Below are 23,889 nucleotides of genomic sequence, written 5' to 3'. Positions count from 1 at the left end.
ACATCCTAAAGTTTCGGATCATTAAATTTTACATCTTAAAGTTTCCAAATTTAAATTTTACTTCTAAAACTCTATTTCATTTATATCAGTAGTACCTCAATCTACTTTTTTCACTAAATAAGTATTACGTAAACTTACTGTTTAGCTATCTAATCATTTGCACTCGATAATTTACTGTTTAGATAAAAATTCAAGTGTCATAGTTGGGAGAAATTATAAGATCCACATGATGGACAAGTGATATGATCCGTCATTCCACTAAAAAAACTTCCACTTATTTAAAATTGTCAGTTAGAAATTTCTCCATAATTAGCACCCCTAAACTTTATTCAAAAAAATTAGTATTTATTTAAATTTTTAAAAATTTGAAGTTAAGTAATTATAATTGGCAATCGACGCGGTCATGAAATTCAAAATTAGTGCCTGTCTGGGGACATATAAGTTGAATTTGTATGGACTTGTAGACACACACTTTTTTCGAAGGTGACGAGGAGGGGAGATGATGGTGAACAACAGCAACATCAAGACATTGTCGACATCTCCAATGCCCCATCACCATAATCATCACTTTGAACGAAGCCGAAGCCGACTTCGTCCATGGCGTCGCAGCCGCATTGGCACTGCGGCGGTGGCCGTAGCGGCACTTCTCCTCTCCACCACTGCCTGGCTCTCTCTCGTTTTCTCCGGCACCACCACCGACTGCTGGCACCGCTTCAAGAATTGGGAAGCCAGCCCCCATTCTTCTCTCCGCTGGGCCTGGAAAAACCAATCTTTTGTGTCATCACCACCACCACCACCACCGCCGCCACCCACTCAGTCTCGCAATCGCAGCCTTTCCGAAACGGAAAAGCAGGACGAAGAAGAGGAGTTGTCACTGAAACACATCGTATTCGGCATTGCCGGGTCCTCGCAACTCTGGACTCGTCGCAGGGAATTCGTGAAGCTCTGGTGGCGGCCAGCCGAGATGCGAGGACACGTGTGGTTAGAAGAAGAGGCAGAAGCAGCAGCAGATAATGGATCGTTGTTGTTGCTGCCGCCGGTGATGGTTTCAGAGGACATATCCCGGTTCCGCTACACGAATCCGACGGGCCACCCATCTGGGCTCCGCATCTCCCGCATAATCACAGAGTGTTTTCGACTGGGTTTGCCCAATGCTCGCTGGTATGTGCTTGGTGACGATGACACCATCTTCAATGTCGATAACTTGGTAGCTCTTCTTCACAAGTATGATCCTTCTCAAATGGTCTACATTGGTAGCCCATCTGAGAGCCATTCTGCCAACACCTATTTCAGTCACTCCATGGCCTTTGGTGGTGGCGGCATTGCCATTAGCCACCCACTTGCACAGGCGCTCTCTTCCATTCTCGATGACTGCCTTGATAGATATCCAAAGCTCTATGGCAGTGATGATCGCCTCCATGCTTGTATTTCTGAACTCGGAGTTCCTCTCACCAGAGAACCCGGCTTCCACCAGGTCTCAATTCTCAATTCTCATTTCTCATTTCATTTGTAGTGCTAGTATAGTTGAATGTTGAAAATTGAAATTGAAACATGTTAATTAATTGCAGTGGGATATCAGGGGTAGTGCACATGGTATTCTATCCTCACACCCAGTTGCCCCATTTGTGTCTATCCACCATGTTGAAGCTGTTGACCCTATCTATCCCGGGTTGAGCTCTCTAGACAGCTTGAAACTCTTCACTAAGGCCATGAGACTCGACCCTGCTAGCTTCTTGCAGCGATCAATTTGTTATGATAGACCACGGCGTCTCACTTTTTCTGTCTCGTTGGGTTATGTTGTTCAAGTGTTCCCAAACATTGTGCTCCCCCGTGAGCTGGAACGCTCGGAGGTCACCTATACTGCTTGGAACAAAGTTCGTCAGAGGAATGAGTTTGATTTTGACACCAGGGATCCATACTCTTCTCTCTGTAAAAAGCCTACCCTTTTTTTCTTGAAACATGTATCAAAGCAAGGTAATGCTACATTGGGTTTGTATGCGCGGGCCACACCAAGAGATGATTTCAAAAGAAGAGTTCTCTGCTTTCCTCGTTCACCTCCCCTGCGCGGTTTGAAATATATTCAGGTCATGGGAAATCCACTGAACAAGAATTGGCATTTGGTGTGTTTCTTTTGCTTTGCTTTTTGTTGTTCTATCTCTACAAAGGTTTGTTTCAATTTTATGTAGTTTAATGGTTTGAATGTCCTTGGACAGGCACCACGTCGCCTATGTTGCAAACTTAACCAAACCACTGAAGAAGGTCTTATATTAACAGTTGGACAGTGTGAGAAGGCAGCTTTCAGTTCTATAACTGATTTTCTGTGACTTTTGTTTGGGATAGTGGTGCATCGGTGTATTACTCCTCAATTAATCTGAATATATGAATACTGCCTAAAATGCAAGTGTCTCCACTAGCATGCGCTTTATCTTGTTCAGGCACATTAACTCTACCTCTGTCTTTCAACAATCATTGATAACTGAGATATGGACAATTGATAGTCCATGCTTACAGATTGTAGATATGAGGGCATTTTATTTTATACAAGCAAGTTAAATTGAAGATGAGGCTGCAATCCTTCGGCTTGGTATTTACACTCTCTGCCTTCAATTTTTCTTCAGAAGGTATTTAGTCATAAACTATTATCCAACATCTCAGAATTATTATTGATGTGAGAAAAGTAGTAGTTATACAACATGAAATGCTTATATTAGTGATAATGCTTAAATTGATGATGATGGGAAAAAATAAACAGATGGGCATGATTAACCAGCTTTAGGGTATTCAGAGAGTTTAATTAATCCCTCTTGTGCCGAATTAAAGTTTTAAAGGGGAAGTGCAACTTTGTAACCCATGTTATGACACGATAGAAGCATATATTAGTCCTCCATTGCTACATGTATGTTAAAGGCATTTAAACTTTATCAATTCTTTTGTGTTCAAGACATTTTATTATTATTAACAGTTGATATTATAACTTAAAAAATGATATTTTAAAGTTACAATATAAGTTTTTGTTCATGCTGGCTCCATTTGTGTAGCCTGGGTTCACACTTATCTACTGAAAGAAAGAAAGAAGCTTATGGACTATGAAGAGTCCTAGCAACTGCTCTTGGATTTGGAGGAAACTTTTGAAACTAAGAATTACGCAATATCTGTTTAGATTGTGATGTACACAGAGGTGTTACTAAAAGTTTTGTGCGACTGAGCTATGGTGATCATCAATGATGCATGAGAATGATTTATTTGATGACTGCTATAATCTACTACATCATTCTTTATTATTTTTTTTGTTTTTTGGATTTCGACTTTGGATAATGACCAAGGTTGTATCAAGTATTTGATAATGAATAAGAAGCCTCAACTGTTTAACTTGTTATATCTAAATAAAAATGTTCTTAATTTAACAAGCCCTTAAATTCAATTCATTTTCTTTTAGCAAGCACGATTTTTGTGCCCTTCACCTCTGTGTAAGGTCAGATCCCACTAAATAAAACTTGAGCCACATTCTCTTGTTTGTACCAGTGGAGTGTGGACTCATAAGTTCTGGTGTCATTATTTTAAATCAAATTTCTCTTCCCTGCTACTGTGTATGTTTACCTAGGAAGCATGGACACTTTATTTAGGGTGTCGTACCCATGTCGTATCTGTGTCGTACCCATGTCATACCAATGTCATATTGGCCGTTTCATATTATAATTTTTCAAAAATTTCTTGTGTCATTGTGTCGTACCCATTTCTGTATCCGTGCTTTCTAGATGATTATTGATAGCCATTGTACATAATGACAACCATCTTAGAGAGCTTTCCTCATTCTTTCCTGTTGTGCATTCATTTCTACTGTAATTTCTGTAACAGGATCTAATTACTTATGTGATACATAATTTTCAACAAAGTTGAAATTTTGGCTAATGCCCTGCCTTCTGATGCTAGGAAATGAAATTGATGTGATACGTGGATTATGTAAGTTGGAGGAAAACTTTAGTTTGAGGATGACAAGTTGCTGAGCTAAAGGTGGGGCAGCTGGGTTCAAAGTTGCAATCTTGGTTGCTACTGGGGGCTTTGGCTTGCCTCTTGGCTATGTTGATGAAGAACCCTCTAGTTTCAGTTCTTCATCTTTATGATGTTGTAAACTCACCTGGTGTTACTGCTGATATTACTCACATGGACACTGGTGCTATGGTAATATTTCATTATAAATGCTATTAAATTTTCTTATTCTTTTGTCCCCTCCCTCTTACAATCCAAAGCGACTTCTGGGAATTACAATGCATAATGTTGAGTGATCAAATACTTTTGTGGTAGGTAACAATAACAGGATATGTTGATTTGTGTTCCCCATTTTAAGGATTCTACTAATTTGCATTTGGCTTCATTACAGAAGATATTGCAATTATTTGTTGAGAAAAAAAAATAATTTTCCAACAATAAATATCCTTCTATTGCAACTATTAGGCAAAAAACATAAGGTAGTTTGAGAAATGATCAAGTAAAAAACAGCTCCAAATGCAGCAACACATGCATAAAATAATATATAAGTTAAATATATCATGAATTCAACTCCGCAATGATATAATCCTCTCTTCTTCTTTCCCAAGAGGCCTGACTCACCCCTTCCTCTTGAGCCTAGGCCCAATCTGCTGAGGATTCAGGGAAGGCTGTTGCTTGGCCAGGTTTAGGCTTTATAAGAGACCTTTTTGATCAATAGCATTGCCTCAGCATCCCCATGCAAGATATTTTCCATATTATTGTTCTTGGTTAGATACTAGAGTAAATTCTAATTGTGGATCCTCAATTGTTGCTTATGATTTTGTATGCTTAAGTATCCTCAAGTGATCCACTCTAGTCTTTGTCATTTTCATATTGCTAACCTATGAATATTTTCCTCAATAATTCTCCTGAAACTAAGTGTGACAGAAAAAAATTCCTATATTCTTTGATGCACCTCTTCAACAAAGGATTGCAAGAATAAAAATAAATGAAATACGCCAGACCATGATAAATGATGGTAGTGCACTATTGCTTGCAAAGTGCAAAGTAAAAGCATATATGTTTAATTGATTTCTACCTTCTTTTTGGTTAATAAGTTAAGTTGTATCTTATTCTATATAATGATTTTTGTACAGGCAGAGGTGTTGGGGCTTGATCCTAGGGAAGTTAATGTTGACAATTTTGCCTCCTGTCACAAGATTTGTAAAAATGAATTTTCAACTTCAATTCAGACCCTGTTAATGCAGCCATCTAAGTAATGCATTTTATAATGTAAGCTGCTTTGAGCTGTCAAACAGTTGGTGAAATTAAAAATAAAATAAATTTTATGGGTCTTCTGCAAAAATAAAAAATCAACACTTCTATTGCTCATTATTTATTATCAAATTACACAATGTATACATGATGTGGTACCGTGGTTTAAAAAGAATTTAAACGAGTATTTTTTCTTCTGTTACAAGGCTAGCTACAGACAGCCCCTCTTTTCTATTTCCAAATACACCAGTCTCTCCAACAATTTGTAATGTATTACTCTCTGTAATGTTAGACTCAACAAAATTCATGAACATCTGACACCTTTGGGAGGAACAAAAATCTTGAAGAAGACAAGACTCGAGCACTTCAAGTCTGAAACTTTTTTATGGGTCTTCTTTAGTTATTGTGCAAGGGATTGATGGGTCCACCATATTTTTCTCCCCCTCAGAATCTATAGATTTTCCAGGAAATCCGTTCTCTATATTTAGTTCACAATATAAAACGCCCTTGCCTGAATCCTCAGACTGTTGAAGCTCACCGTCATGTTTTGCTTGATCTACTTGTTCTTGAAACCTCAAGAGGCGAGTTGCATCCTTCTGGTTCGTTCCCGAGAAATTGCCTTCAGGTGAAGTTAAAGGTGCTTGGTCACCTATTTGGTCACCAATTTGGTCAGCAACTCTCACCTTATCAATCAAACCCATGGGTTAATTAGTAATCGTTCCACTGGTACAAACTTCAAATTAAATGTGTAGCATATAACAAATCATAAGCAACACAGTAATTCATTTAATTTAAGAAGTTGGAATTAAACAGCAACAGGGCTTAAAAAAAATTGTCAAACTTGTCACCAATGGCAATTCAAAATAGGAAATTATACAGAAAAGTACATTGCAAAAGAGGGGAACAGCTGCATAGAAAGAAAGTTCTAGTTCGTCTAAAAATCTCGCCCTAATTAGGAAATTGTTCATTATAATGAGGTTTTGTGAATAGAACAATTCATGAATGCTACAATATCCCAATCAGGTTTAAATCTCAAAAATTAAGAGGGACAATACAATGTGATGTAAATTCAGTGCAGATCAGTTCCTTGTATTGGAAATTATTTGCAAACTGACCTCTTCAGTGTTCACTGGGGGACCAAATTATTACATTTGAAATCAGTATAAATACCTGTAATGGCTTCATGATCTCGTATTCTCGATCATCACTTTTGCTGAGTGCTTCTTGAGCTTGTAGTTCCATTGAGTCACGGAGAAGCTGGCTGAGAAAGTTTACATCATCAGACATAAGACCAAGCCCCTTCAAAAGTTTAGAGCCCAGCTGTAAACTTGTCTGCATGAGGAAAGTGAAAACTTTAGTAAGCATGCCCAGACCATAATACCGGAGAGCTTTTAGTTTTCACTTTACAAGTCCAAACATAACTTAAAGAAAATAAGAATACTTCTATTAATACCTCTGCATTTTCCAAAATAGCATCTGTTGCACCTGCTTTCTTCAGATCTAAAAGATGCATGAGGTCCTGCGCTCTGGCATAAATTGGGATCTGATGGATAGAATTTTCGCCACAAGATTCACAATCAAACCAGCAAAAATTCAACTAGAAATATAGTATTATTTATGAAGTAATAACATTAACAAAAACTCAATATAACTTTGAAAGAATAATATTAAGAAAAAATCCTAAAATATTCTTTTATGATGGCACACCTAGTTAACCCCATATACTTTTCCCACTCTTTCTGCATTCTGTGATTAGTGGTGAGCTGATTTTCTGATCTTGTTTGTCATGGTTGTCACCAACAGATCATGCACACATGCATGAGAGAGAGAGAGAGAGAGAGAGAGAGAGAGAGAGATAATGAAAACATTACCGCAGGAAAAGCAAGTCGAAGCCTTTGAACAGCCTCAACTGTCCTGTTCTTCTCTGAGTACATAACCATGACAGCCTTTGGAGAAGAGATACCAGCAGATTGCAAAACTGCTGGACGTGATCCATCCCCATAAAGAATTGGAAAGCCAAGTTTTCGAGATGCCTGTCAAGGCAGTGGTGAAAAAAAAATATTATTTCTTTACCTTGTACAATCTCTTATTTAACACAAAATAAAGAGAAATTGCCAAATCTACATACAATTCATGCTACAAAATTACAACACAAAGGGTACATACTATATCAGAGTGATTCTATATGGATAAAACTATAGGATTTTTATTTGGAGTATGCCCAAGACATAAATTAATTAAAGAGTGAAACTTGCAATCTCAGATCATGAAGATCAAAAATCTTAAAACTGATTCAAAACCACCTAAAATAGTTGTAAGAAATTTCAAAATTGCTATACCAAAAATACAGTTAAAATTTCTCATATTTGATTTTCTTTCTGCTTTCTACAGTACAAGAAACTTGCAGTTACCAAAGGGACTGAGGGAGCTTTGAATTGGTCGGAGGCCTTTGGTGGAGATTTTCTTTCTGCTTTCTACAGTACAAGCAACTTGCAGTTACCAAAGGGACTGAGGGAGCTTTGAATTGGTTGGAGGCCTTTGGTGGAGCTCCAGTGACCAAACGAGATATTTCATTCTGGCAAACTGAATGCGACAAGACTTTGATGAATAATGGGCGGGACGAAACAAATAATCCAACCATTGTTCACAAACAATGGTGGCTGAGCTTTGAGGAATGAGAGAAATTAAGAGATCAGAGGTATTGGTTAGAAGAGAGGTAAAGTGAGAGACTGGAAAATGGAAAGGGGGGCTTGTAAGGATAAAGGGTTTTAATCAGATGCGGGCACACACACACAGATATATATATACATATATATATATATATTTTTTTTTTCCTAAAAACTAAATATGTTTAACTCAGTTTTGCTGTGAGAAATCACAGCACCAAACGTCAAAAAAATTTTACAAGGTAAAACTGATACCGACCAACCATGTACAGAAACCAATTGTGGCAGGATTGGTTTTCTGGTTTTTAGTTGCACCCCTAGCTTTTCCCATTACCTTTTCACTATGAGAAATAAAGGAATTTTACTATTTGTATCTTTGCTGTGTACTTGAACATTCTTCTCTTGTTAATAAAATAGTTTTATTTATCAAAAGAAGAGGAAGAAGAAGAAAAGACTATTTGAAATCAGAATTGTACTTGTTATACTACCGATTGTCCCAAAAGATTAAGCTATTAGGAAATGATGAATTTAATCACTTAACCATAAGTCCGACAGTACTAATGGAAAAAAGTTTAAGCTTCCATCAATTTGTAGAGTTCTTAGGGAAAACATGAACTCCAAATTGAAATCAACAAGAACATCATTACATATGATCAAAGAGCTATAGAAACATTTTTAAACTGAAGAAAAAGTGCATAAAAATATTCAAAATTGGATAAAGTTATCCGGATCATGTGGCAGTTCCTAAGAAGTCATGTGACTATTGAGTAGGTCATATGACTAAAAGAACACATGAATGTTCATTTGACTTGCCACATAGTAGGTTGGAGGAACTTTCCTCAAAACTTTGGATGAAAATTCTGTTCTTCAAAATTCTGGTACGCAAAAATTGGGCACATATCCACCAAGAAAAATCAAATACATCATGGCAATTTACTTTTGGATTATTGAAATCATTTATTTGAGTCAAATTAAAGAAAGCAGTCTTTTAAATCTAACGGTCATTTACCTTAACTATAGAAACATCAAGATCAAAAGCAACATAAGCCTGTCCCACAGAATCACCATCTAATCCAGAAGCCAATGGGGTGGCCAAAAAATTGGCAAGGACCTGCATCAATTTTTTTTTTAAAAATTATTTTTATTATTATTTTTTTAACATAGAACAAAAATCATTGACAATGGAATCATGAGCTACAGCTCAAAGTAATAATTCTCACTGTATAAAAATTACTTTACCTGACCCATTTGTCCAAACCCAAGGATCACTACAGGTTCACTAGCATCAAAGTTTCCCATCTCAGCAGCTTTCTGTGGAAATTTCATATTTCAATTTAAGCATACTAAATAGTTACCGAAGAAATGGGAATATATTATATCTGTAGAGCTATCTAGCAGAACTGACATATTGAATGAAATACTACACGTTCAAAGTAAGGCAAGGCCAAGAATGCAAGAACTTAGTGATAGTTACTGAGTAAATAAATTTAATTATTTAATAACTCATCTGCTTTTATAACTTTCACTTGTTACTTAACCCTTTCCTTGTTTTCATTAAAAATACAATTAAAAAAAGCAAGTGAATGGTTTGAAGAGTAGGGCTGGGAAGATGCAATCAGTATCTAACCTTTTTTCTTTTTTTGAGAGGATTTTTTCATAAAAGTGATGGTTCAGTTGGGTTGACAGTGGCCATGTTGGATCCAATTGGCACTGGCCCATTATCCTTCCACTGCAAAGAGTGGGAGGTAATCGCTGCTCTGTGAAACCAGCCTCATGCATTGCCCTCCTCTTTAGGAACCACTGAACCCAGAGCCTTAGCTCAAGTCCATTGGCTCATCTCTTTGCTTGGAATGGGTGGGCCAGAATGAAAGCCTCACTGAATCCAACCAACTGGTTTGGGCCAAAGTCCCATCACATTTATGCCCCCACTTGGGTTACAAGCTCACGTTACTGAGCTCGGCAATCAGTATCTAACCTAAAATGACTAGATCAGCTACATGTATGGCATCCAAGTTGCACCCTATTTTAGTCGTCATATGCAAACTTAATCCAACCACATTAATGCTAAACATGATTTCCCTATTTATTAAGCCATTTGCTGAGGACTTCAAGTAGGAACATACAATCTCTTCATCAAAATTGTCCCCAATAAATTCAGCGGCCCTTCTTCCAGCATCATTGAGCAATGGAGTTAATGCCATTGACAAGACAACAACAATTATGAGCAGCTTGTTAAGCTCAAGTGGTAGCACACCAAGCCTGGTTCCAAGAAGGCAGAAAACTCTATAAGAAAAAGGAAATATGGAATGCTTAGTCTAAGAAAAGTTGTAAATCAAACTAATTTATGAGTCACCTGTTTGCAAGAGAAAAAACTACAAATCCAAACTCGCCTCCTTGAGATAAAAGTAATCCTATTCTTACACTTTCCTGAATAGTCAGTCCAACACGAGGACCTATTGCTGTTATGATCAGAGTCTTGATGACAATCAAACCTGCCAAGAGTGAAAGTACATTTGGCCACTCTCGGATAAGGAGCTGTAGAGACAGGAAAAAATGATGGCTAGACTTAATAGTGATTAGTGAGCCAAAAGAACCAGCGCAATGCACAGGAACCTTATTAGATTTTAAATTATTAACATTTTACTTCAAAAACAAATTAACAAAGCAGATGTGAGAGAGAGAGAGACTTTTAAGTTTGTTATCCAAAATATTATCCTTTTTTCTTTCTAAGATGACTTTTAATGAATAATAATAACTAATAATTACGAGATACAATGGATGACTAAGACTTAAAGAGATATCATTGAGGAAAGGCAGGCTCCACAAAAGTTAAATAATTTAAATAAATTATTAGAATAAATATGAGAGGAACTCACATAGGATTAATCAATGTAGAGCTATAAAATCAAAAGATTCAGTATGACTAAAATATATTGAGATATTATGCTTTTGCAAATATGGATAATTCAATATATTTACTTATATCAGAGCCAAACGCAAAGAAATAAGTTTCATTGTCACATAGGTTAAAGGGAATTATGACTCATAGATTTCATGTTTTTCAATCTTCCGTAAGATAAATAAGTATTTAAACGATTAAAATTTAATTCAGCCACTTCAAGTGAACCCTTCCCATGCTCCATTCTTGAGAGTATCCATCATAAACACAAATCTTACAAAACATTGTAATCAGAATTAAAATGCACATCCATCTGGGTTGATTAGAAGTATATTTGAGAAAACTGTTACAAAAACCTTGTGTACTTAACAGCTTCTCATCATAATAAATTTCCACCCAAATACACAAAAATTAAGAAATTCAACAATGCATAATATTATATACCTGCATATCAATTGATGTCCCTGTAGTGACAAAAAATAACCCAAGAAGTAAGCCTCTAAATGGCCTTATATCAGCTTCAATCTGTGTCCGGAAATTTGTTTCTGCTAATAGTGCCCCAGCCAAAAATGCTCCAAGCTGCAGTTTGAAATCAAATTTCACCACTGGATGGAAATTAAGAATAAAAATATCAGCCATTCTCCACGCTTAAGAAAAAAAATATCAAACCGTATCACTAAAGCCCAACATCTGGGTGAGAAGTGAAGTCCCAGCAACAGTCAATAGGCAAAGAGCAACAAATCCCTCTGAGCTTCTCGCTTCTGCAACAAACTGAAATAGGAAAAATAAATTAAACCCTCTAAATTATAAGTGTCTTGGGCCCTCATAAAATCAACATGATACGAACCTCGAAAACTCGCCTAAGAAGATACTTCCCTGCAAGAGAAAGCAGACCCAGTCCACCTAAAGCCTTTAAACTTTCTTTGGCAAGCATTGGCCAAATACTTTCCTCTACCAGATTCTGCATAAAACCAGAGAGAGAGAGAGAGAGAGAGTACAAACATGCAAGGGGTCAATAAATGAGATTGTATGTGAGAAGCAAAAATATAATAGAAAAAAAAGTAAAGTGAAAATACAAGAAAATAAAATATTATCAGGGGATAGGACTATAAATGTGATGAGAAAAATTCATTGACAAATATTACTTAGAAATTTTTTACTCAATGAAATTTCTGAATATATCTAGATTAAAAAGCATGGCTAATAAAATTCAAAGTTTTTCAGCTGGATTTTGATAGCGTACACACACGCACAGACATTGGTTTTGTTCATCAATAAAATTTCTGAATATTATCTAGAACTGAAAGCATGGCTAATAAAATTTAAAGTTTTTCAGTTGGGTTTTGATAGTCACACACACAAGTTACTTTTGTTATTTTTAAATTAGCTCGTTAGCTTATTCTTGTATTCTTGCCATATCACTCTAATATAAATATTTGCTAAGATGAGGGATTGATTGATTAAACCCTAAACCTTTTTCTCAAATATCTCTCTCCACTGATTCTCAAAAAAAAAAAAAAAAAAAAAAATCTCTCCACTATTCATTCCTCCTTTAACCCCAATATCTCATACTCACAACTTAACTAAATTTGAACAAAGACATCACAATATATATTGCAGATCACAAAAAGCTCAATCCATCTTACAGAGAATCTCACCAATCATATCCATTAGAGACTACTAGCTGGTTTATAAAGTAAAAGGCAGGTTACATCGACCTCAAAGATTAAAACTCTATAATTACTAGACATTAAAAATGAACATTGTATTTTTGAATGTAAAATATATTTCAGGTACTTAGCTTTAAGAAATTATAGTAATCCTATGTACCTGGCTCTCTAGCACCGGAAGTATGACTAATAGAGGGACAACTGCTATGTCCTGCAAATATCAACCAGTGGGAGTCCAAAAAGTTACTGACATCATACTTGATGTGTACTACTTTGCAAAGATGACCCTAGCAAAATTCAGAAAGGGAAGTAAAAAGAACTATAATAGCACCAGTGTTAATATACTGATTTAACAACAAAACAGAAGACCATGCATTCATCAGTCTCATATAGAACCTGTAACAGAAGTATTCCCAGAGTTGCTGAGCCAAATCTTGTTGGGAGCTCGCCTTTTTCTGCAAGAAGCTATATACTATACTATGTAAGTAAAAAAGAGAGGGCAGGGGGGCAGGAGAATCTAAATTAAACTATATATGGAATAGGGAGTAAAGGATATCTACAATGCAAGTCACTACTAACTGCTCCTAACTCAGCCTGAGACTCTACTATACTAGGTGCCCACAAAATCTATCAACCTAATCACAAGATCCAACACTAACCCATCACACTATCTCTATTGTCTTGTCTTACAATGCCCCAACTTGTGTCAAGAATAATTTAGAAATTTATAAAAACTTTCACATTATCTTCAATCATTACACACCGATAGAATATATGATCAATAGATAATTGTTTCATATATGAGCCAAATTGTGAAGTAACAAGTTCATAACCGTGAGCAATTGCTATGACATATAAGTTGGATTGGCATGCACCTTTCAGGTTACAAGAAATTTGCCAACCTACAGCCACAAGCTCAATCTTCTCTGACAAAATTGATCTAAAACCATTGTAAATACATTTATAAACTAGATTAAAATATGAGGAACAGATAGAAAATTTTCCACTACAGTTGATAGCATCATTCTGGAGTTGCATAAGCATCTATAATTCTATATGCCAACTTATTAATAAGCATATCATCATACTTCTCCAACAGCAAATCTACAAGCTTAAGCTTTCAAGGCAACCCAATTAAGCAACAGTTCCACTGAATGTGCACATATACTCAACTTTGAACTTCACAATACCATTACGATTCAAACCTTACTTATTAAACTCACAAAGTCATTACAAAAGAAACATAAGATAGCAACTCGAATCACCCATGATATATTACTAATTCTCCCAAAAGCTAAAACTGATAGGAAATTTTGAATTTAATCATTTAACCAATATTCTAACACTCTCCCCCACGCATGGGCCCAAATTCCCCTCTAATAAGTGAGTCCCAACATGTGGTATTTTTAAAGTGAGGCCAACTTGTGGGAATTTTAACTTTTTAAATAGGAGGTCGAGTAGCTCCGATACCATGATAAATTTCTAATTCTCCCAAAAACTTAAGTTGATAGGAAATGGTGAATGTAATTACTTAACCAATATAATATTATAACAACCCCCAATCACAATATTAGTTTATTGCATCATCCTCAACCTCGAGTTTCAAATTTGTGTGCTTGGAGAAAATAATTCACATGATCAGGTCAAGAATAGAAAAGGATACAACTCCATATCTTAATATGTGACATTGTGGTTTTTTTTTTTAAATAAATAGATTCTTTAGCAAGAAGTAAGATTCCAAGTAAGAGTCCTAAAAGTTCATAATGCCACAAAAAGCTAGTGGTGAATCTAGCTCACAATTGATTCATAATATCTGAAGAAGCAAGTCAACGTATTGCTACATTGGGTGCTCATTCAAAGATGTTTCCACTTGTTGGAACTTTGAAGTTTTTCAGCATTAGAGAAATCTAGATAGAAAAATTGCCAATATCCAAATTTGAGCTTGGCTATTTGTATTTATCAGAGGGTTTTAATAATTGCACAATGTCCAAAATTACAATACCAATTAATGGGAACATACTTAATATGTAGATACCTACAATAAGAATACCTGCAGAACAAAAGCTGAAGAAGACAGAGAGAGTGCAGCACCAATCACTACAGCCTCATCAATGCTTCTGATGTTGACCTGCAACAATATGGTTGAACTTATATACCAAAAAAGCAACATTATGTTAGGAGTACTTTAGAGCATATAGAAGATGGTTCCAGTAACAAGGCTTTCATTCAACAAGGTCAATATGTATAGTTAGAGAACTCACAAATTTGCATAATCTATGTCAGTAGAGTAAGCATATATTTACATTCTATTTAGAAATGCCTAGCATAGATAGAGAAATACACAAATCTAATGTAAGTAATGATAATAGACATCTCTATCTAGAAAAACAAAAAAAAAAAAAGGGTGTTTGTGTACACAATCAAAAAACCAAAAACCCCATGGTGTCCACCCCAAATTACCTTAACTAACCCTGAAGAGGAGACAGAGAGAGAGAGAGAGAGAGAGAGAGAGAGAGAGAGAGAGAGAAAATATGGTGAAGACTGTTTTTAGATCAGAGATAAGCCTGCAAATGCAGGTTCCAACAAGCTGAACTATTCATGGTATTAAAAATTTCCAGTAAATAGTACATTTCATATGAGATTCCAATTAAAACAAAAAACAAGTGAACAATGATGGTTAAGACAGGTTATTACATGCAAAGTATTGAAGACGTCTAGAAAAAAAGTTCTCACCAAATCAGACCTTGAGTGAAAAAGGAATTCCAAAATTTTTGTTCCAATTGCCCCATTAGGTGGAAGTTCAAATGCTGTGAAAGCAAGAGTAGATAACACAACCTTCAAAAGCACAAAAAAAAAAAAAATTTGGTGAAACAAGATAGGTAATCAATTTAAGGACCCACCCAGAATTCATAGTATTGTTAGTCATTTCTTGCCACACAACTTCAAGAACCACCATGAGAATTAAATGCAAGCTAAACAAGTAAAATCACAAGCAACAGCTCCGATATGGAATGCATTTTAACAAAGCTAAGTCAAGGGGATTCCTATTTCTGAACAATAAATTACTCAATAAACTTATATACATAATTAAATTGATTAATTATACTTATCAAAAAAAATTAAATTGATTAATTATGAACCCAATTAAGTCATCTTTGATGGGACTTTTAATCTTAACATTAAAGGAAAAGAAAAGATATAATTAAATTGATTAATTTTCCATGAAAGTAGCTAATTCACTATGGAAACAACTTTTCATACTCAATTCCAGTAGCGGTTTATCCTAACCAGCCAACCAAAATTGTTAACATCTATCTGTAAAGTGTTGGATTTTTAGCATTTTTGGTTTGGACATGGCCAAAAACCATAATAAATAATAAATTTATTTTTTACCAGTAAGCTATGTACCAACCCTATGGGTCTTGAACCCACAACCTTACCCACCACCTTGCTCTTACAAGGGGATGAGGTGCCATTAAAGCTAGAGCTCATTGGCCAAAAAACCACAGAAACATCTAGAAAATTCCTAAAGAATGTAATTTCCAAGCAATAGAAAACCGAGTTCCAAGTCCAAACATTGTCCAAAAAGGTATATGTCTCTCGAAACAGAACCCACATAAACCTACAATAATATTAGCAAATCAAATTCTTTGTATCATTAAATCTTGAGAGTGCTACAAAAGCACAATTTTCCATCAATTTCTCATCTTGCATGTCAGGAAATTTAATGAACCATTGCCTTAACTTTCCACATTGGATTTTCATTTTCCATAACGCTCAAGAACTGGAATAATACCATCTTATTTACAAGAGTATTCAACCCTTATGGACAACTAGATCTTAGCTTTTGAGACCATACCTGAGTCAAACCCATGCCAAAGGCAAATTTTGCAAGAGCTTTTAGACGTGCAAATGAAAGCTCTAAACCCATCTCAAACAGCTGAAAACGTTACGTGTTAGTCCCAAAAAAAAAAAAAAAAACTTCATCTTAACAAGGTATGCTGCAAAATATTCATTAGTCATTACAAGTGGACAATGTGATAGTTATATAATCTATATCCTCTAATCTTTTCAGAGAAGTTAAAATTCAAACCAAGAAATAAATATCCAAAACATTATGCAAAGAAGACAAACTTTTCTGGGAAAAGAATTCCCACATGTTGTCCTGTATATATATTAACTCTTAAAATTGGAACATGAAACCTAAGTACTTCTCACTGCCCTACCTTTTAGCGTTATAGTTAGGTGCAAGAAACAATCAACTGATAAAAAATATAAAAAATAAAAATCACACACACAGACAGCTTAAAGTTGATACACGTTCATGGTTCAACATCTAACAAACATTTGTGCAGATGTTCTAAAATCAATTAATATCAGATATTTAAGAAAAAGCTAGAACTCTGCATGCGAAATGTAATAGATGTAAATTCAGGTCCCTACTATGTAGTATCAATAGAACACAGTTTGCCATCTTGGCAAAAAGGTTATACAAGGATAAACATTTCACAATAGAAATACTGTCAGGAGCTATGTGATGGACATATAGTGGCAGATGATTAGTTTCAGTAGTTGGTATAGCAATATGCTTTATTGCATTATAAATATTTTTTAATAAAAATGTAATGATAAACATCATCATGAATAACAATAGAATTGAAATTGCAATGCTGTGGTTATGACAACAATTAGTTCCAAAAATATAAGAGCAGCAAAAGTGGCAGATAAAGCAGACAAATGATTAAGCTTACCAAAAAAAGAATCCCCCACTCAGACAAAACTTTGACATCTGTAAGATTTCTAAACAAACCAAACTGATTGAGCACAACCCCCGCAAAGAAGAAACCAAGTATCTGCAAATGATTGGTACTAAAATTGTCAATAGAAATGAAATAATGAACTGATAAGAACTATTGCACCTGTTCACTTCTTCCACACTTGATTTAAACATGAAGCTTTGTCAAGTAGCACTGCATTGTTGTAGGAAGTATGCAAAAACGTGTATGCGAGCTATTGCTTTTGTATTTTATATTAATTGATTTAATCCTTGCAATATTAATTGACTAAGTAGAAAGTTAGAATTCAACCTCAGAATTATTAAATTTTCAACAAAATAATAAGCACAAATATATCATTGTAAAATCTAACTAAGTAAAATCAAGTTAGATGTCTTGCTGATCATTACAAATAAAAAAATTGACAAAAAGAACTGAAATTCAAATGGACAATATCAATCATGTAGATTTTGTTGTATAATTTAGTTACCATAATTATAATGTCTATTTTGCTCATAATTAAGATTGAAAACATTCATCTGTTTGTGTGGTGTGTTTGGATTTTCTTTTCAACGATTGTCCTTACATTGTCACACCTTTTGAGAAAAGCACAGGGACAAATCTAACTCAACTCTAAAGAATATATATTCTTGCATTTGTGTGCATGTGTGTGAGAGAGAAAGAGATAAAGAAAAAAAATCAAAATGCATATGTTACACTTACAGGGCTAGCTTTAATGGTCTTGAAGGCCGGAACAACCAAGACAGTCACACCTAAGAATGTCAGAGTATCCAAACCTAGATCATTAATGACATCAACAGCACTGGCAACATCAAGTGCTGCATACACCCGTGATCTTTTGCAAGGGCCTAGTCTATGGTTAGAAAAACAGAATCCTCCGTAATTAGATACCGAGGAAATCAATGAAGGTGTGCCCTCAAAGATATATCCTGAAACAAAAGATCTATGAATAATCCCATAACTGTTGGCAGATGATGGAAGACATACTTTCCGGTTATAGGAAGAAGATATATGAACATATTGTTCACCAAGTCGTGAAATAGCATGAGAGTAAGCCCGGATTGGGCTCTTTTGTTTGATTATGTTGTATCCCTGGAAGATGACAAACAATTGAAATAGATTAGTGTTACCACCATGGTTTTACCTTTAAGAATTCAAAGTTCAAGTCAATGCACAATAATACACATTTAATAATCAAGCACACACAAATAGTTGAACTAAGGTTGGACATACATGAATAATCACACACATTAAAGAGTTAATCAGGCACCTGAATTAAGAAAGTGAATATCATCATGTCATTGATGTGCCAATTACTCTAGAGAAATTTCCCAGATAAAATTCACGAGCATGTCAAGGAGCACTGGAGCAGGGAGATATCTAACTTGATATTTGCCATTCAAAGATTTTTACTTTAACCAAGATCTAAAACTATCCAACTTCTCGGGGGGGTGGTGTTGTGTTGGGGGGCGGAGAAATGATGAAAATGGAGTTCTCTCCAATTCCAAATTGCATATAAAATAGGATGATAATTAATGATTTCAAAAAATTATTCAGGAATGTGGGAAACTTAACACCAAACAAAACAAAAATAACTTAGCTTGAAGAAGTTTTACAGGTATTCAGTGTATGATAGAAGATGTATTAATATTATTACACAAATACTAAATACTCCACCCTATAATTTGGCACTTCAATTCTATTTGCAACATCTAATTTTTAATATCAGTGAGATTTCCAAAATTAAGTAAAAAATTTTAAACTAAACGTGCTTGTTGGGAGCAAAAAAAGCTAACTTCCAAATATCATTGATGGTTAACCAATGCATACACCTTGAACACACACCAAATTGCATACCAACAAAAGACTCAGATATCATTTCATCAAGAAAACCCAAATCAAGTTAACTAACATTGAAGTGAACAATTTCTGTTTTTTTTTTTTTTTTTCCTTTACTTATTGTTTATTTAAGTGAACAAAGTCAACAATCCTAAATTCAATAAAACCACCATGAAACAAACAAGTTCCAAAAAAAGCAAACACCCATTATTGCATTAAAATAAAATAACCAACTGGGTTAGCCAAAAAAGGTACAATAATTTGTAAAAAACAGGAACTGAAGTACTGAACTAAACAATGAACCAAAACTCTTGGTGAAGGAATACTACCTTAGAGTTATGGTAACAAGCAACTGAGTCCAACATAGTGCTTAGGTTCATGAAGCAAGTACTCCCAACTTGAACAAGTTAAATTGCATTTGGTTGTTTTGCTGACAAACCCAAGTACAGGAAATTGCAGATATTTCAAAGAACACCAAGAAAAAGATTGAAGCTTTGGCTATATATTTAGACAGCTCAAAAAAGTGACAACCACGAAAACAAAAACAAAAGCAAAGGGTGAGAAATTGAGGACAACAAAAGCACACGTTGGAGCCCTGTAAACTTGGAACTTCTTGAGAGAGAAAGAGGAATCTGCTGAATCTGTATCTGTCTGTGAGTGTGCGTTTTTTGTGGAGGAAATTTTAGCGCTCAGAGCATGAATTTGCTTTTGATTGATTATTTTTTGAAGTCAGTAGCTAACGTAATATCCACGTGGCAATTGGGGATTATCCTATAAGGAAATGTTGTATTTTTCATAAAGGAAAAAAAATGTTTAAAATAGTATTTTGACTGAAATACCCTTATAGATTTTAGTCTACAACTCATTTTTGTATCCCTCAAATTTAAGAAAGTTATAATTTTACTAGAAATTTTTTTTCTCTGATGTGGCCTAAACTAAATTTAATATAACAAAAGGATATAAATTTTTCTTTTATTTATATTGATTACGTAGTTTCTAATTAGTTGAAATGATAAAGGTTTTTATTATTGAATAAAAGAGTTATAAATAATAAATAAATAAAAGAAGACCGTTGATATGTTGACTTATGATGGAGCAAACTCCATGATTTGATTGTATTATATCAAAACTAGTTTGGGTTGCAAGTGCTACCCCTTGAGTTAGAAAATTTAAAATAGATTTTTTTTTTTTTTTTGGAGTAGTATGAAATCATGTATTTAAATTTATAATAGTTTTTTAACATATGCACTAGCGACTCCACATGCAAGCTAGGGTGGTCACAGGACTACCCTAACTTGCAAAAAAATGCATATATACACTTGCCAAAAAATTATTACATGTTAAACTAACCTATTGTGACCACTCTAATAAAAATGTTGAAGATCCTGACTTGAGAATTACAAAATGTTGGGTTTAATAAAAATAAAAATAATGCTACATTTACAACATTTTCACAACAAATCTAATATGGTAAGCTGTTACTAATTCTAATTTGGACCTAATAATGATATTATTTTTTTACTCACTAATAACAGCTTTTTGCATAAGATTTATTATAAAAATGCTATGGATATTACTCTCTGTCCCCTAAAAATAATCCTTAATCCCTTTTATAAAACTAAAAAGAAAAAGCTTAAATAACAACAATAAATATTAGCCCAAATAACAACAAACATAAATCAAACAAAAACAAGACAAGACAAACTACATTAAGTGATCAAATTATTCAACAAAAAGCATATTATAAAACAAAAAGATAAAAATCGCTAAATATTCAAATTTATAGCTCGTTCAACCTATTCAACAAAAATAATGTCTAATTTCATTTTTCCCTAAAAAATGGTACTAAGAAAAATATTGTAATTGTTAGTTCTCCTTGATGGTGATGACAATTATATTCTTTTTGACTTTGCAGTTGCAACAATTTTGCTCTCCTTAGCGACTCGACTCACTTGTAGCAAATATTCAATTTATCGATTTATTAAATTTTATATAATTTAAATTTTTTAGTATGTACCACCCTAATAAAAATTCCTAAAACCGCCATTGAACATATGACTATTTATTTACTATGATAATTTCTTAGAACCTATTTACGAAAGGTAGTATCTACTCACGAAAAAATTCTACTAAAAATGATAATGAATGTCATCATCTTCCAATAATAAACAATTAAGTTTTGATAAAACATCTCATCAAAAAAAAAAAAAAGTTTTGATAAAACATTGTCACAATATTTAAATTTTTGCAATAAATGATGACATATGCTATAATTGAAACTCTTCATCAAATTAAATACCTACAACCATTTGTAATGAATATTTTGTTATTCATATTTCCTTCTTTATCATCTTATTTTATGAGCCTAACTACGATATTTAGCTTGCTTAATTTTTAATGAACACCTTTTTAAGAAAGAAAACAAATGAAAAAAGAACAAGATAAGAATAGACATATATCATTGAAGTTTCTATTAGATAAAATTATAAATCTAAAAGATTTAAATCTTTAATAAATTAGTGTTCTCTAGGTAACAATTAGAATACCATACATTACTATTTTACTTTCTAAGTATGACTAACACATAAAAATCAAAATACCCAAAGAAAATTTTTGGGACATTAAAATTTAGTGAGGCATTTTAGATATTGCACAATTAAATATTCTAGGAATCATAAGATTTTGTTAGGGTTTAACTAAGAGGGTAATAGTAGGGATTATATGTTTGTTTACAAAATATAAAGGAGGAAATTATTCAACTTTAAAGTTTAGGAGGGGGGAATGAAACTAACCCAAACATAAAGGGGGAAAGTACTTTTTCCATTTTTTTGTTGTTGGTAAAACTATGTGTTTTTTTACTTTAAACAATGTGTTAAAAAAGGGTCAGCCCAAGAAAATTGTCCATAAAATTATGAATTTTGGCTTAATTACTAAACCAAAAAAAAAAAAAAAAAAGTAAGGAACACAATAAATGTCACTATATTTTCACAATACCTTTATTTTAGCTATAGTGAGCTCTGCAATGATATTTTTATTATTGGGTCATGTTAACAGATATCCTTAGGGCAATTGTTAATAAATCATATTAGGAAAATTTTGACATCACTTTTATGAGAAATATAAAAAGTTGTCAATAAAATTAATTGCTTTATCATTTTCCCATAAAAATATTTCTAAAAATAGTTCCTAAACCAATACTCTTAGGACATTCGATATTTCATTTTATTGTTTTATTTTAGAGTAATGCTACATTTATAAGATTTTCACAACAAATTCTAGATAGCAAATTGTTATTGGTTTTTAATTGGGACAACCACTTTAAACTATGCATTAAAAAAAACAACAAACAAAAAACCAATAGAAGAAAATTATGATCAAATTTGACCAAACCAAAAAAGAAGTCTAACACAGCAAAATGTCACAATATTTTCACAATACCTTTATTTTCAGTCATAGTAAGTTTTAATTTGATATTGTATTATTTATTTTATAAAAATGCTATCTCCATAATATTTTCATAACAAATTTTAGATGGCAAGTTGTCATTGGTTTTAAAATTGACTCACAACTGATATTAATTTTTTATTCATCAATAGTAGCTTACCACCTATGATTTGTTGTGAATTTAATGTGAAAATGTTATGGACTTAGTATTTTTTTTATTTGATCTATAAGAAACTAAGATATCAACAATTGTAAAAATATTGTGATAGCAATAAGTGTTATAACATTTTTACAAAACATTTATTTCTAGTTGTGGTTGGTTACAGTTTCATATTTTATTATTTTATTTTGACTTATAAGAAATTGACACCTCAATAATTATGAAAATATTGTGAAATTTGTAATCACTATAATAATACCATGCCAACTCATATAAATATTTTAAAGAAAAAAGAGTACAAACCGAAATGGAGTGACAAGAAAAAAAAAGGCAAAATAAAAAACAGTGAGTTTTGCTCACCAATTGACTAAACCAAATTTTTACTGTAGAAGTAGATTAATCTGCTGGGTTGGTTATTAAAGGTACCTTTGTTAGTTAAAGTTATCAATTTTACATTATTAACATCTTTACAATACTTTTAGGCGAAACTACAATATTGGTCCCTCAAGTTTACCCTATGTGCGCAATTGGTTCTTCAAGTTTGAAACGTGCGCAATTGGTCCCTCAAGTTTGTTAAATGAGCAATATAAGTCTTTTTACTAACTGTCATTGACGATGTTACTTATGTGGCTAATGGACAATGACTTAATATTTTATTTTAATGATGTGGCATATTTTAATTAAAAAATTACAAATTAAAAGTACACATGAGAAACTTTTTTTACAACGGTACCAAATTTTTAAATAGAAAAAATAAAAAATAAAAATAAAAATAAAAAACTCTTTTTTTTTTCCTAGATGTAAATATATCAAAATTCGTGGAACTCACTGATGGGAACAATACAACTTCTTCTTCTCTTCTAAATGACTCTTTTTTTTTTCTTCCGGCTCTTACACGAAACCCATTGATTGTCTTCTTCTTTCTTCTTTTTCTTTTTATTTCCTATCTCTCTTGCACAAACCCATACACTGGTGGTCTAAGGTCTTCTTCTTCATTTTTTTTTTTTTTTTTTTTTGGTGTTTACTGTTTTGCTATTTTGGTGGTCTTCTTGTTTCAAATAAAATAAAACCTAGTTGAATTTAACCCCACTAACAAAACAAAATTCATAAAAATAGAATCTCAAACCCAGAAAACAAAACACATTTGAGTTTAACCCTCACCCACAAAACACAA

General features: G+C 33.6%; 2 protein-coding genes across 4 annotated transcripts; one reads left to right on the top strand and one right to left on the bottom strand.

Moving 5' to 3' along the window:
• The first annotated feature begins 424 nt into the window (after positions 1–424).
• On the top strand, positions 425–5,564 carry LOC126707459 (uncharacterized). 3 transcript variants are annotated; one of them, XM_050407109.1, is made up of 5 exons: positions 425–1,474; positions 1,569–2,120; positions 2,214–2,621; positions 3,931–4,179; positions 5,124–5,564. In XM_050407109.1, the coding sequence occupies exons 1-3, from the start codon at positions 500–502 to the stop codon at positions 2,322–2,324; spliced, it is 1,638 nt and encodes a 545-aa protein (XP_050263066.1). In that variant the 5' UTR covers positions 425–499; the 3' UTR covers positions 2,325–2,621; positions 3,931–4,179; positions 5,124–5,564. The 3 variants fall into 3 exon arrangements, with proteins under 3 accessions (XP_050263066.1, XP_050263065.1, XP_050263067.1); XM_050407108.1 differs by lacking the exon at positions 5,124–5,564 and having other exon boundaries at positions 3,931–4,393; XM_050407110.1 differs by lacking the exons at positions 3,931–4,179; positions 5,124–5,564 and adding an exon at positions 3,039–3,924.
• On the bottom strand, positions 5,329–19,791 carry LOC126707458 (K(+) efflux antiporter 3, chloroplastic). The gene is made up of 19 exons (XM_050407107.1): positions 19,441–19,791; positions 17,975–18,364; positions 17,228–17,329; positions 16,336–16,416; positions 15,210–15,311; positions 14,527–14,604; positions 12,873–12,941; positions 12,637–12,687; positions 11,654–11,767; positions 11,476–11,577; positions 11,251–11,385; positions 10,261–10,442; positions 10,031–10,166; positions 9,147–9,218; positions 8,917–9,018; positions 7,113–7,274; positions 6,695–6,784; positions 6,412–6,573; positions 5,329–5,924 (listed from the first exon to the last, which is right to left on the bottom strand). The coding sequence occupies exons 1-19, from the start codon at positions 19,489–19,491 to the stop codon at positions 5,625–5,627; spliced, it is 2,481 nt and encodes an 826-aa protein (XP_050263064.1). The 5' UTR covers positions 19,492–19,791; the 3' UTR covers positions 5,329–5,624.
• Positions 19,792–23,889: the final 4,098 nt, after the last annotated feature.

This window comes from Quercus robur, chromosome 11 (assembly GCF_932294415.1).
Source record: "Quercus robur chromosome 11, dhQueRobu3.1, whole genome shotgun sequence".
Lineage (NCBI taxonomy): Eukaryota > Viridiplantae > Streptophyta > Magnoliopsida > Fagales > Fagaceae > Quercus > Quercus robur.
Note: the sequence above shows the minus strand (reverse complement) of the source record. Positions and strands in the feature narration are given on the sequence as shown.

Excerpts from the sequence above, each read along its gene's own strand:
- LOC126707459 (XM_050407109.1), top strand. The coding sequence starts at position 500 with ATGATGGTGAACAACAGCAACATCAAGACATTGTCGACATCTCCAATG. Across the intron at positions 1,475-1,568 it reads GAGAACCCGGCTTCCACCAG|TGGGATATCAGGGGTAGTGC; the intron begins GTCTCAATTCTC and ends AATTAATTGCAG. Across the intron at positions 2,121-2,213 it reads TGAACAAGAATTGGCATTTG|GCACCACGTCGCCTATGTTG; the intron begins GTGTGTTTCTTT and ends GTCCTTGGACAG.
- LOC126707458 (XM_050407107.1), bottom strand. The coding sequence starts at position 19,491 with ATGAACCTAAGCACTATGTTGGACTCAGTTGCTTGTTACCATAACTCT. Across the intron at positions 15,312-16,335 it reads TTGGCATGGGTTTGACTCAG|GTTGTGTTATCTACTCTTGC; the intron begins GTATGGTCTCAA and ends GTGCTTTTGAAG. Across the intron at positions 6,574-6,694 it reads CTATTTTGGAAAATGCAGAG|ACAAGTTTACAGCTGGGCTC; the intron begins GTATTAATAGAA and ends TTCCTCATGCAG.